At 37.8% G+C, this 12,413-nt stretch overlaps 1 protein-coding gene across 4 annotated transcripts in view; it reads left to right on the plus strand.

The window, feature by feature from the left end:
• JADE1 (jade family PHD finger 1) overlaps positions 1-4,658 on the plus strand; it is a 66,798-nt gene extending 62,140 nt beyond the window's left edge. For all 4 annotated transcript variants that reach the window (XM_011996437.1, XM_011996441.1, XM_011996438.1 and 1 more), the window contains exon 11: positions 811-4,658. In XM_011996437.1, the coding sequence (XP_011851827.1) occupies positions 811-1,721 (911 nt within the window). In that variant the 3' untranslated portion in view covers positions 1,722-4,658. The remainder of the gene's footprint in view (positions 1-810) is intronic.
• Positions 4,659-12,413: the final 7,755 nt, after the last annotated feature.

Consider the following 12,413-nt stretch of genomic DNA (forward strand, 5'->3'; position numbering starts at 1 on the left):
AGGTGGGCAGATCATGAGGTCAGGGGATCGAGACCACGCTGGCTAATATGGTGAAACCCTGTCTCTACTAAAAAAGTACAAAAAAATTAGCCAAGCGTGGTAGCGGGCACCTGTAGTCCCAGCTACTCTGAGGCTGAGGCAGGAGAATGGCGTGAACCCAGGGAGGCGGAGCTTGCAGTGAGCCGAGATCGCTCCACGGCACTCCAGCCTGGGCAACAGTGCAAGACTCTGTCTCAAAAAAAAAAAAAAAAAAGAATTATTTTAAACATTTCCTTTATTCATTTCACATGTTTACATGTATTTGTCCTCCTAATAACCCTGTGAGGGTATAGACACTTAGAGACAGAAACCCCGGACCCTGCTTTTTGGGCACTCTTAGTCTCGTACTGGAGGCAGAAGACTGGACTGTGGAGGAGTGCGGTGCAGTTGCTGCTCTGTAACCAGGTAGAGGGAGCAGAGGCAGCCATCAACCACCTGATGGGTTCTGCATGGAGTCCCCTCTGAAAATCAGATCAGTTATTTTGTTTGGAGGAACATGTATTTATTTGAGGAGGTACAGGTTTTTGAAAAATTATGTGAGCTTCAGCTGTTTCAGAAAATGTTGCATATTGAGTCTGCAGATTGAATGGAGATTCTCAAGGCAGGTCATCTCTTCACTATAAAAACCAAATTTGTACAAACTTGGTGATGTAAGTGTTGTGTTGTTGGGTGGGGAGTTCACATAAATTGGGCCACACTGAGGGTCTAGAATTTTATTCTTATGGATTTGCTTCTGTTGTAATTTTTCTTTATTTGTGGTTTTGTTTATAGGTGTGCCTTCTTCTTCCTGCTCCTCCTCCTCACTGGAAAACATGCTTTTGTTTAACAGTCCTTCTGTGGGCCCTGATGCTCCCAAGATAGAGGACTTGAAGTGGCATTCCGCGTTCTTCAGAAAACAAATGGGTACTTCCTTGGTTCATTCGCTGAAAAAGCCCCATAAGCGAGATCCTTTGCAGAATAGCACTGGAAGGGAAGGCAAAACCCTGCTGAAGCAGCCAGACCTCTGTGGTAGAAGGGAGGGGATGGTGGTCCCAGAGAGCTTTTTGGGTTTGGAAAAGACCTTTGCAGAAGCACGTCTCATATCAGCACAACAGAAAAATGGTGTGGTGATGCCAGACCACGGGAAAAGAAGAGACAATCGTTTTCATTGTGATCTCATTAAAGGAGACTTAAAGGACAAATCTTTTAAACAGAGTCACAAGCCTCTCAGGTCCACAGATGTGTCCCAGAGGCATCTGGACAACACAAGAGCTGCCACCTCCCCTGGAGTGGGGCAGTCAGCACCTGGCACAAGGAAGGAGATAGTGCCCAAGTGCAATGGCTCCCTAATCAAAGTAAACTATAATCAGACTGCAGTCAAAGTGCCTACAACACCTGCCAGCCCAGTGAAAAACTGGGGAGGATTCCGGATTCCAAAGAAGGGGGAACGGCAGCAGCAGGGAGAGGCCCACGATGGGGCCTGCCACCAGCACTCAGACTACCCATATTTGGGCTTAGGCCGAGTTCCAGCCAAGGAAAGGGCAAAAAGCAAATTAAAATCCGACAATGAGAATGACGGGTATGTCCCCGATGTGGAAATGAGTGACTCAGAGAGTGAGGCATCAGAAAAGAAATGTATACACACCAGCAGCACTATCAGCAGGAGGACAGACATTATCAGGAGAAGCATCTTGGCTTCTTGATGCAACAGAGATGACACGGAAGCCCTTTGGGCTCGTCATTGGGTGTGCTAGAGGAGACCTCTGATGGAGGGAGAAGCAGAAACCCATTAATCCTGAGCTACACAAACACATTTACTTGCAATTCAGATAAATTTTTTTCCAGAGTCATTTTTAAATCATTTTTGTGAGAAGTTTGTGTTATTTGCAACTTGTTGAGGAAACAGAAGAGTAGATTGTAACCGTAAGACATTGCTAAGACTAGTACCTGAACAAAACACTAAAATAAGAATGAAATAAGTTTTAAAGAAGGCAAGGCTTAAATAAGCGTCATGAATTTTTATAGCCCTCTGCATTCTTCCCAAAGCACAAACTTGTGGTTACCTGAATATAGGGAACCAGATATGGTTCTTGAGAAACCCTCATGCTACCATTCATAGCCCATAAAGTTTATTTTCTAGGACTGTGGTAGATCTTGAAATCATATTTATATTTGGCCCTCAAGGCTATTTTTGTTGCATTATAGTATACAGGCAGCAGCTCTGAAGCTTCAGTAACACTAGGAAATTTATGTGTAAATATAGCAGTCAGGGAAGAGAATTTTTAAAAGGTCATTATTGAAGGAGCTGAGGGGACAGGGTAGAGCTGCTGCAATGTGGAGATTTAGGGTAATATAGCAAGGTCCTGCTGCTTGAAGCCTGTGAGTGGGTTGTGGATATGGGACTGGTGGAGAGTGAGACTGTTAGGAAAGTTGTATCTATGAATAAGGGCAGTTGAAGTACAGTTTTCACCAGTCCACTTGTCCTTCTTCTTCCCTAACCACTGGCTCTTGAGCCAGCTTGGGATTTCCCTGGCCATTGCCAATACCTGGCCATCTGGCTTCCAATAGTACAATGGCTACTCAAGTTCAAGTGAAGAACTTCCAGACTCTGGTGACTCTTACTTCCCAGAGCCAACCACTAGTGCATATGTCAGGGAATCCGGGCTTCCAACATGAACGGATTCCTTAAGAAAAAGGAAAAAAAAAAAAAAAAAAAAAAAAAAAAGGAAAAAAGAGAAAAAGCGAAATAGGTTATATTTTAAAAACAATAGAAAGGCAATAAGTTGCGATAAGCTCTTACTATTGACCAAGGTTATACAGGAAAGAGACTGAAGTGTACCCTTGAATAGGTTTTCTGTAGTCAGAGTTCTAAACTCTAATTTGTAACTTGGACTTTCTAATTGCAAATGGCAATAACTAGTAAGTTATCAGCAATAATAAATTTAGCATTAAATTTGAGTACAATGTTTTGTTTTTGCACTCACTGTAGTGCGTATGTATTAAGACAGTGGATAGTGTTTAGGTCCTGTTAATTTTCTTTGGAATTCAATGTGGTTGTGAATCAAACTTAAGGAAGGAAAGTTTAAATAGCAATGAGATACAGAATTATGGGCCTTTGGAACAAGCCCGACTTCCCCTAAATTCTCTTTAGTTTGTTAATACCAGTATTCAGATTCCTGATTCATTTATACATCTGTTTCCATATGGCAGGGACATTATGATACTTAATGAATAATGCTTTGAGTTCTGCAGTTAACTTTCAAGTCTTCCAGATGATTGTCAACAACAAAAAAGGCTTATTGAATTCCATCTTGCTATGCAAGTTTTATCAGATGATCAAATAGTAGATCTGATGCATCCCTATTGTATGTATGACATTTTCAAACCAAGTCTTAACTTTTGAAGTCATTTTAGTAGCTAATTCAGGGGAGGGGAAAGAATGACGCAGGTTTTTAGACTGACTGACTATTTTTGAGCTATGAGGCTCATTTTGAAAGACTGCTGTCCAGATCAGCTTGTTGCTACAGATAATAGAAGGTTCTTATGAATCCAAGTTGTATATTCACTTGTAGCATAATTTAAAAATTAGATTTTTTTTGCATATGAGCAAAAACCTTTTGCTGGATACAGGAGAAGGTTGGACTTTATCTACAGTTATCTTTTGACTACAGCAACAGCTCTGGGTGAGAGTAGAATTTATAGAGGGATAATTTGTCAAGCCATAGAAAGAAAATCTAAATTAATAGTATCACCTCTCACCATTTTAAGAGGTATCAGATTCATTTGCACTATTAGGAATGCTAGTTTTGTGCAAAAATAATGCCTTACCTGTTTTTTCCCCACATTTAGGTTGAAAAGCTTTCAAATGTTCCAAGTTATGCTGAACCAAAAAACAAAACAAAAACAAAACAAAAAATATTAAAAAAAAAACCCACACAAAAACAAAACACACAAAAATAAAAAGCCCACACTTTTTATTCCTGCTTCAAAATGCAAATGGTATAGAGCACGGTTTCTCTGACAGTATAATGATAGCTTTGTGAATTAGTTTCATGTCATGCTGGGAACTCTGTATGAGGTGGCCATAAGCAGCAACCAGCCCAAACACCCACTTGCATTCTATTAGTATGGAACCATTTGCATTTTTTTTTTAAGCTTTATCTTTCCTTGTGCATCCTGACCAAGAAATATCTTTGATTATGATTAATGTATTATGTCAAAATGTAGGCTAGTTAAACTTTTGTAAAGTTGCCTGGAATGTCATTTGTTAGGTTTTAAACACAAGATCTAAATGAAGGGTTTTATGTGTTGTGTACAAACCTTAATTATTTTGAAATGGACAAACTTGTCATTACATTTGTAACCTTGTACAGAGGATTTTTCACTATGTGCCTAGCTTGGTGTCCATTCAGCTAAAATTGAAAAAAAAAAAAGGTGCATGAAGAGTTAAAAATCAAATTAAAGTATATGTAGAGATGACTATTTTATATTACATGACCCAATCCTGTATTTATTTCTACCCCCTTTTTGAAAGTATTTATAAAACTAGTTGAGGACAGCTGTATTTTTTTGTTGAACTATTTAGTAGAATTGTGCCTTTTTGTCTGTATGTGAATAAATGCTGTACATTTTGCAATACATTTTAAGTGTCTTCTGAAATCTGCTTTTGCTAGATATTTAAAGGTATATATGACTTAGCAGTCCTGAATCAGTTGTTTACTGTTGCCCAATTTAAATCAGGAATGAGAACTGTAGAGAACATATCAAGATTGTGCAGAGCATAGATTCAATGCGCTGCTTTCTGGCTCAACTCTGATGGTGGAACTGAAAAATAACGGTTTGGTTTTAGTCTTCCTCACCTGGAGTTCTTTCCAGAATACAGTTTTGGATCTGAAAACATAGAATTGTTGAAACAACATAGACTTCAGGGTCAGAGAGAACTGTATTTAAAGGCTAAACTATAGTTTACCAGGCATGTGACATTGGCCAAGTCACTGAACCGTTTTAAGCCTGTTTTCCCAGAAAGAGGATAACATCTTAGTATCTTAGATACTGAAGTAGTTGTGATTATTTAAAGCAAGTCCATTGAGCACCTTACAGAGAGCATATATTAGGCGTTTAGAAAGTGGTAGGCTATTATTTTTATTAGGAACAAGACACTGATATTTGCAATGTTATTTTAACTGATGAGCTTTCTGAGGTGAAAAAATACTCCTGAATGATGGGAAGGTTGTATTTATAATACAACCTTTAAATAATTTTAAAAATAATTTTTCAAAGAGCAGTTTCATTAAAGGCTTTCTTTTGATCACAGAACTCTGGGACAATAGGACAAAAAAAGAGATTATCTGCATTATACACCTTAAGACTTGGCCAAGATCGCAGCAGTAGGTACTGGCAGAACTGGGCCTACACTCATTCTCATTTCTAATTTTGAGTTCTCCCTGCCTGAAACAATCTTTTGTACATCCACTACATGCAGAAATTAGCATATAGTGAAATGTACCTTTTTCTTTATGTTGGGAACAGCAAAACTGGTGTGAATTATGTATTCTCATGTAGATTATAATGATTAGGATCCAAAACAGGATAGCTATCTTAGTCTAATTTATAATTTTTGTAAGGATTTGGCCAGTTAAAAAAAAATTATTCGTACATTTTGCTAAAAGCTTATTTCTTGTTTCTCCTTAGTGACTATTTACTTCCATATTGCTTGCTGTGAGTAAGACCCCTGAGAGAAATAACTGATTCTTCCTACAAGGTCTTAAAGTTGAATAACCACAATAGTTCCCTAGGGAAATTAAGTCCCCAGGAGCCAAAGGAAGGGCCTATCACTGGCAGTTGTGCAATCTGTGATGGCAAATGTAGCACCAGGGACTCATGTTCATGTTTGCACCCGAATCACTGAGAAAACAATTTCTACCTTTGAAGCATTAGCCATCTGCAACAAACTTCACAATTAACTTCGAGGTTGAAATCTTCAATATGATTTCCCTTTAATGCTCAGAACTGCATTAGATGACGTGTTCTAGTCTGAGGCAGGCTTTGATTGCCTGGTCATTGAAAAAGGATAAATGCAAATTCAATGTTACCTACTTCCTTGACTTCAACTGTTCCCTGTACTACTTATTCAGTTTGGCATCTCTGCAATCCAGCTTTTCTGGAGTGTGAAGAGATTGCTTATTGGGCATCCCCTCTTGGATGTATACAGGTACTTGAGATTTTGGACCTCTTTTTATATCCTGTTTTAGAGAATGTCCTCCTAGACTGAAACCTGGGAGTCCTTTATGAATTCTTCAGCTCTCACAGCCAAAGAGTGATCAAGGCCTGTGTATTATATTTAATACTGCCTTGATATTTTTTGTTTTGGATCCCACCACCATTTGCTATATAATTCAGGCCTCTTCATTTTTTGCCTGGATTACTGAAGCAGCCTCTTATCTGGTCTCCTTGACACAAATCTTACTGAAATTAATCTCTCCAGCATTTGGCTGAAGCCTTGCCAACGGTATCTCCATAGTGATAACTTCTGAAATAAAAGCTGATTTTGTCATTCCACATAGCCTTTGGGGAAACCTCCTGACTTCTGCAGATAATTACAAAGGTTTATCAAGTGGCAAGCACTGGTATGTAATTATGTTAATTAGTTTAATCCTTATAATGTGAAGTAGGCACTATTATCTCCAATTTGCAGATGAGGAAACTGAGGCACACAGAAATTAAGTAATTTGCTCAAGGTCAGTAGGGGTAGATCTGGGATTCAATCCCAGCCCGTCTGGGATTGAGACCTGTAGGCTGTACTGCCTCTCAGAATATAAAAATAGTTCACACACGGCCGGGCGCAGTGGCTCATGCCTGTAATCCCAGCACTTTGGGAGGCTGAGGTGGGAGGATCCCGAGGTCAGGAGTTTGAGAACAGCCTGACCCATATGGTGAAACCCTGTATCTACTAAAAATACAAAAAATTAGCCAGGTGTGGTGGCGTGCGCCTGTAATCCTAGCTACTCAAGAGGCTGATGCAAGAGAACTGCTTGAACCTGGGAGGCGGAGGTTGCAGTGACCTGAGATCGCACCACTGCACTCCAGCCTGGGTGACAGAGCGAGACTCGGTCAAAAAAAAAAAAAAAAAAAAAAACCAGAGTTCACACAAAGTAGTTCGCATATTTTTGAGTATACTGAGGACTACATGTGTAAACTTCAGTTAAATGAATTGGTAAAGTTAAATTTATTTGTAAAGCCAATAAACTTGGTTAAAACATGTTAATGCACTGGTTAAAAGACTTTGAGTATAACCTAATAGATAATGAGCAGGATAGTCTGCTTATGGTCAATTAGTTCCTGCCTTATTCTAGGAAGAATGGAATTAATTTAGTCACATGCATATTTATATAACACACATACATACAAACATATTTACAGATCAGATACATGTATATGTGATCAAAGAAAACAACACTGCTATCAAAGAATAAAGGGAATAACTGAATTCTCTCTATATCCTAACACTGCTTGGAAAGTTACAGAATTATTTAAAATCACAGTTTCTTGATGTTGAGAACTAATAACACTAAATTAAAGCTACGTAAAACCTCCAAGTCAGCATTTTTGTGATCTAAAGTATAATAAATCCAGTTATTTTTACAAATGAGTAAGCAATGCTGAATTAAGTAGCAAAGATAAAAATAATGTGTGTTGCCATTCCTAATGTATCGCCAATGTGTCCTGATATTCTCACTACTACTTGGCTTATATATGGCTGAGTTTTAAAAATTACATTTATAATTATGGGTTAATGTGATTATTTTACTCACTAATCTGGGTGATAGTTCTAACTTCAGGATTATGACCAGTGTAAAACAATTTCTTTATGAAGCAAATCTTTTTCTCTGGTGTTTCCCTTCCCATGCAACAGTTTCAAAGAGAGCTTTTCTCCTTTTTCCCACCAATTTTGGCTCTAATTCAGTTCCATCCTTGGAGCTTCTCTTTTTTATATCAAATGCTTGTGATGATATCTTTGCCTCAACTAGTCTCAAGTACTCTAAGTAAATACCTTTCAAACTCCATGCTTTAAAATATCACACTCTGAAAGGAAATTATACATTATATCACTTTACAATAACTAAACACAATTTAACATTTTTTTGGTCGATTAAAATTGGTGAAACTGTCATCACTCATTGAAGAAATCTGGAAACTTTCAAAGGAGGTATTAAGCTAATTACTATAACTTCCTTTGCTTCCATCTATTTTTTTCTACTACTTACATTTAGGTTGTGGCCAATTTCTTTTCTAGGTCTGAAAAATTTACCAAATCCCACTAGATATGAGGATACTTTTTTCTAGCAAGCTTTTTAGGTATATATACATAATCTGAAAACCAAAAGGGCTTTTTGGGTAGTGCCAGTCAGAGAGGGAATTAAAAAAAGAGGCTCATAGCTCAGACTTGTTTTAAGGTTGATGAATGAAAAAGTGCAAGTAGAATTTTTCGAAATCTATTTGGCATCTATATATTCAATCAAGAACGCTGATCCTTGAACTGCAAGGACAGAGTGGACACAGGTAAAATCATGAGGGTCACTTGAAGTCTAGAATGTGTGAAGCACTTATATGAGAGCATCTAGATATTTACAGTAGTTCAAGCCTCCTAACCCAGATGAATTACATCCCATGACACTTGGAGAACCTATAAAGGTTGTTTTTGAATCACTGTCAGCAAATGGGAGAGGTGTCAAAATTATAGATTCCTCAAACTCTAAAGATACAATGTTGCACAATAGTACAATTCTAGTGTTGACCAGATCTGGTCTGAAATCCAGCTGTGCCACCTGCCAGCTATGTGACCCTGAGCAAATGACTTAACTTTTACTACACCTCATCTCTTTGGAAAGGAAATAACACCTACCTAGAAGGGCTGTCGGACTATATGAGATAATAATGCAAAATGTTAGCATGATGCATAGCATATGACAGATGCTCAACAAATAGACATTATTAATACACATAAGCATGTTACCATAATCCAGAGAAACTCTCCAATGGATTGGTTTAGTTATTTGAAGAAATATGCTTATAACTTCTCTTATTCTCCTTTATCCCATAGAGTAGTTTAAATGAAAGGAGATCTAGTCTCACTTTTAATCCTCCTAGATGTAAATATTAAAGGTTTCCTTATACTTTATATTATGCTCTGACAGCTTTTTCATTCATTGATAAAAGGACTGTGCTGCCATAGAATGAAAACATTGAGTAAAAACTTCCATAATGCCTTATCAAAGGAATTGAAGAGTTTTAACAAACATAAAAGGAACCTGCTGTGATCACTAGGATGCTACATGGATTTATTAAGAAGGCTAAGTTACTTTTCATTTTGGACAGGATTACTGGATTACATCTGGAGAATATGACTAGTGTGGCATAAATGAACTTTTGCTTGGCAGAAGGCTGGATCTTTCTTGATGTTCTTATGATAGTGCACAAGCAGCCATATGGGCCAGATTAAAACCAGGTTGAATTACTACATCTGACATGTGCTGATCAGTTACCCATTTAAGGGAGGTGGTGCTTGGTATGCTCTGAGACTGCCTATATTTCAATCTGTCTGTTTCTTTTCTTTTTTTTCAATGGTTCAAATGAAAATATGGGTAGCATGTTTATCAAATGTGTGGCTAGCATTCATTGTAAACAAAAAATTGTCTGTGGTGCAAGAAATGTAGCAGTAAATAAAGACAGACATGGCTCCTATTGTAGAGCTATCAAACGAGGTAACAGAATTAGGAGCTAAAATGACCTCAGAAGTTTCTAATAATTTAATTAAATTTAATAGGGATAAATAACTAGTCTTGTATTTAGGCAAAGATTTGGCTTAGCAACAAAACCTTTGAAAAAGACTTAGGATTTTTTGGCCGGGTGCGGTGGCTCAAGCCTGTAATCCCAGCACTTTGGGAGGCCGAGATGGGCGGATCACGAGGTCAGGAGATCGAGACCATCCTTGCTAACCCGGTGAAACCCCGTCTCTACTAAAAAATACAAAAAAACTAGCAGGGCGAGGTGGCGGGCGCCTGTAGCCCCAGCTGTTTGGGAGGTCGAGGCAGGAGAATGGCGTGAACCTGGGAGGCGGAGCTTGCAGTGAGCTGAGATCTGGCCACTGCACTCCAGCCTGGGCGACAGAGGGAGACTCTGTCTCAAAAAAAAAAAAAAAGAAAAAGACTTAGGATTTTAGTTGACAACATGCTCAATATCTGTCCAACAGTGTGATTCAACTTTCCCTCCAAAACTCCAAAAAAGCTAACATAATTTTAAGCTGCATTAATGGAAGTGTAAACTATGGAATAAGTTCTATAGAATAAACTATAGAATAGTAATTCATATTTTTTCCTCATCCTAAACACTGAAAAATATTACATATGTATACTTCAATGAATCACTAACTACAGTGACCTCCTAAGCATGATTTCCTAAGAAACTATGTTTCAGAATCTTCTTGGGGTAGAGAGAAGACAAAGGGTACATAGTTTGAAGCCATATCTATTCTCTGGAGATCTAATAAGTTGTCGGCTTACACATAGGTAAATATCACACATGGGGGGCACCTATGAGAATGTGGAACACATGTGAGTGTTTTGCGGTGAATTCTTGAGCTAGAGGATACCAGTGTTGTAAAAAATTTCTTTTAAGATGCCTTTCTGTCCAATGACTTTTATTATCTAAGCATATTTTTCTTCCTTATATAAATATATGGCTTTGTCCCCAAAGCCATATATTTTTCTAAGGTTTAAGGGATGGTAAGGGACAGGTTTTTATCTGCAACCTCAGGGTACTGCAATCTCTCTGTCTACATGTTTATGTGTATATATGTATGTTTTAGGTAATCACTAGACAAATTTAATTATTTTTGATAAAAATTTTTGCAAAAAAGTTCATTACAAGTTTATTTTGAAAAAAATGATAAAAGACATTATGGTTAAAGAATAGAATTTATAGTAAAATGTTTAAAGTGTTTTTTCACTCTTTCTTGATTTGAGAGTTGGTTTGGCAAGACTATGTAGCTATGAAATATTTAATATTTGCAGACTTAATGAGTGACTCAATTGCTGCTAATGTTTTCCCATGTTTGGGGTAGTTATAATTCTCACACCAGAGAAGAAATTAGAAGATTGTTGCCTGCCCTAGTTTGCATATTTGTATACAAAGGGAAGAAGAGGTAATCATCTCCTTTCTTCTTCAGGGAGAAACAATCAAGAAACATGAATAAATAAAATGAACTAGCTGTGTTGTCCTCAATAGCAGATCTATGTCACTTCTTACCTCCTTCCTACTCATTTCTCCTGTATAGTAAAATACAGTTCACAGAATAAATGATATTGTTTGTATCATTTATAAATGAAGACTGACCTATATGAGAAGTGTTAAAAACTCCACTACATTTTTACATTCGAAATTATTATTGTTATTATTTTTTTTGAGATGGAGTCTCGCTCTGTCGCCCAGGCTGGAGTGCAGTGGTGCAATCTCAGCTCACTGCAAGCTCCGCCTCCCAGGTTCACGCTATTCTCCTGCCTCAGCCTCCCGAGTAGCTGGGACTACAGGTGCCTGCCACCAGGCCCTAATTTTTTGCATATTTAGTAGAGATGGGGTTTCACCATGTTAGCCAGGATGGTCTCGATCTCCTGACCTCGTGATCCACCCGCCTTGGCCTCCCAAAGTGCTGGGATTACAGGCCTGAGTCACTGCAACCGGCCTACATTGGAAATTATTAACAAACTTTTCTGAAAAGAAAAAAACCCTCAAGTTTAGTTCTGTTGCTAAACATAGCTTAAGCCTGTTCAAATTCAACAGAGGTCAGAAAGGCATATTATCTCCATATTAGCAGCCTATTCTTCTCTTGGAGAATATCTAAGTATGCAAGGAGATCCAAGAGAAGATGGGTTATCAGAATGTGAAGAGTAGTTGCCTGAGGCCAAAGTTTGGAGGAAGTATCTCTGTTCCGAGATTTTCCCTTGAAAAAATACGTATGGAAAGTTAGATTTTTTGAAAACGTATAATAATATAATACTTATATTCCATTTGCTAGAGTGTTAGTTTCTGAAGTGCTTTCTTCTACAGTCTCATACTTTTGATAGACATAAAATTCTAACATCCCTAAAATTTTCTAAAAATAAATTCTATGTTCTATAAATATGAATATGAACATAACTCTTACTACATGGAAATTAGTCTGTGAATGACCTGGGAAGGAATTTAAAGAATCAAATGAAAAATTCTTTAAGAAATGAAAATAAGCTATGTGCCTCCAATCTGATTACCATTTAACTGCCATATAGGTATGATTTGGTCTCATCATTGCATTTGATACTAGCAACCATGCGCCTTCCTTGAGTGGTTTATCATGTTGGAGT

This window comes from Mandrillus leucophaeus, unplaced genomic scaffold (genome assembly GCF_000951045.1).
Source record: "Mandrillus leucophaeus isolate KB7577 unplaced genomic scaffold, Mleu.le_1.0 Scaffold513, whole genome shotgun sequence".
NCBI lineage: Eukaryota > Metazoa > Chordata > Mammalia > Primates > Cercopithecidae > Mandrillus > Mandrillus leucophaeus.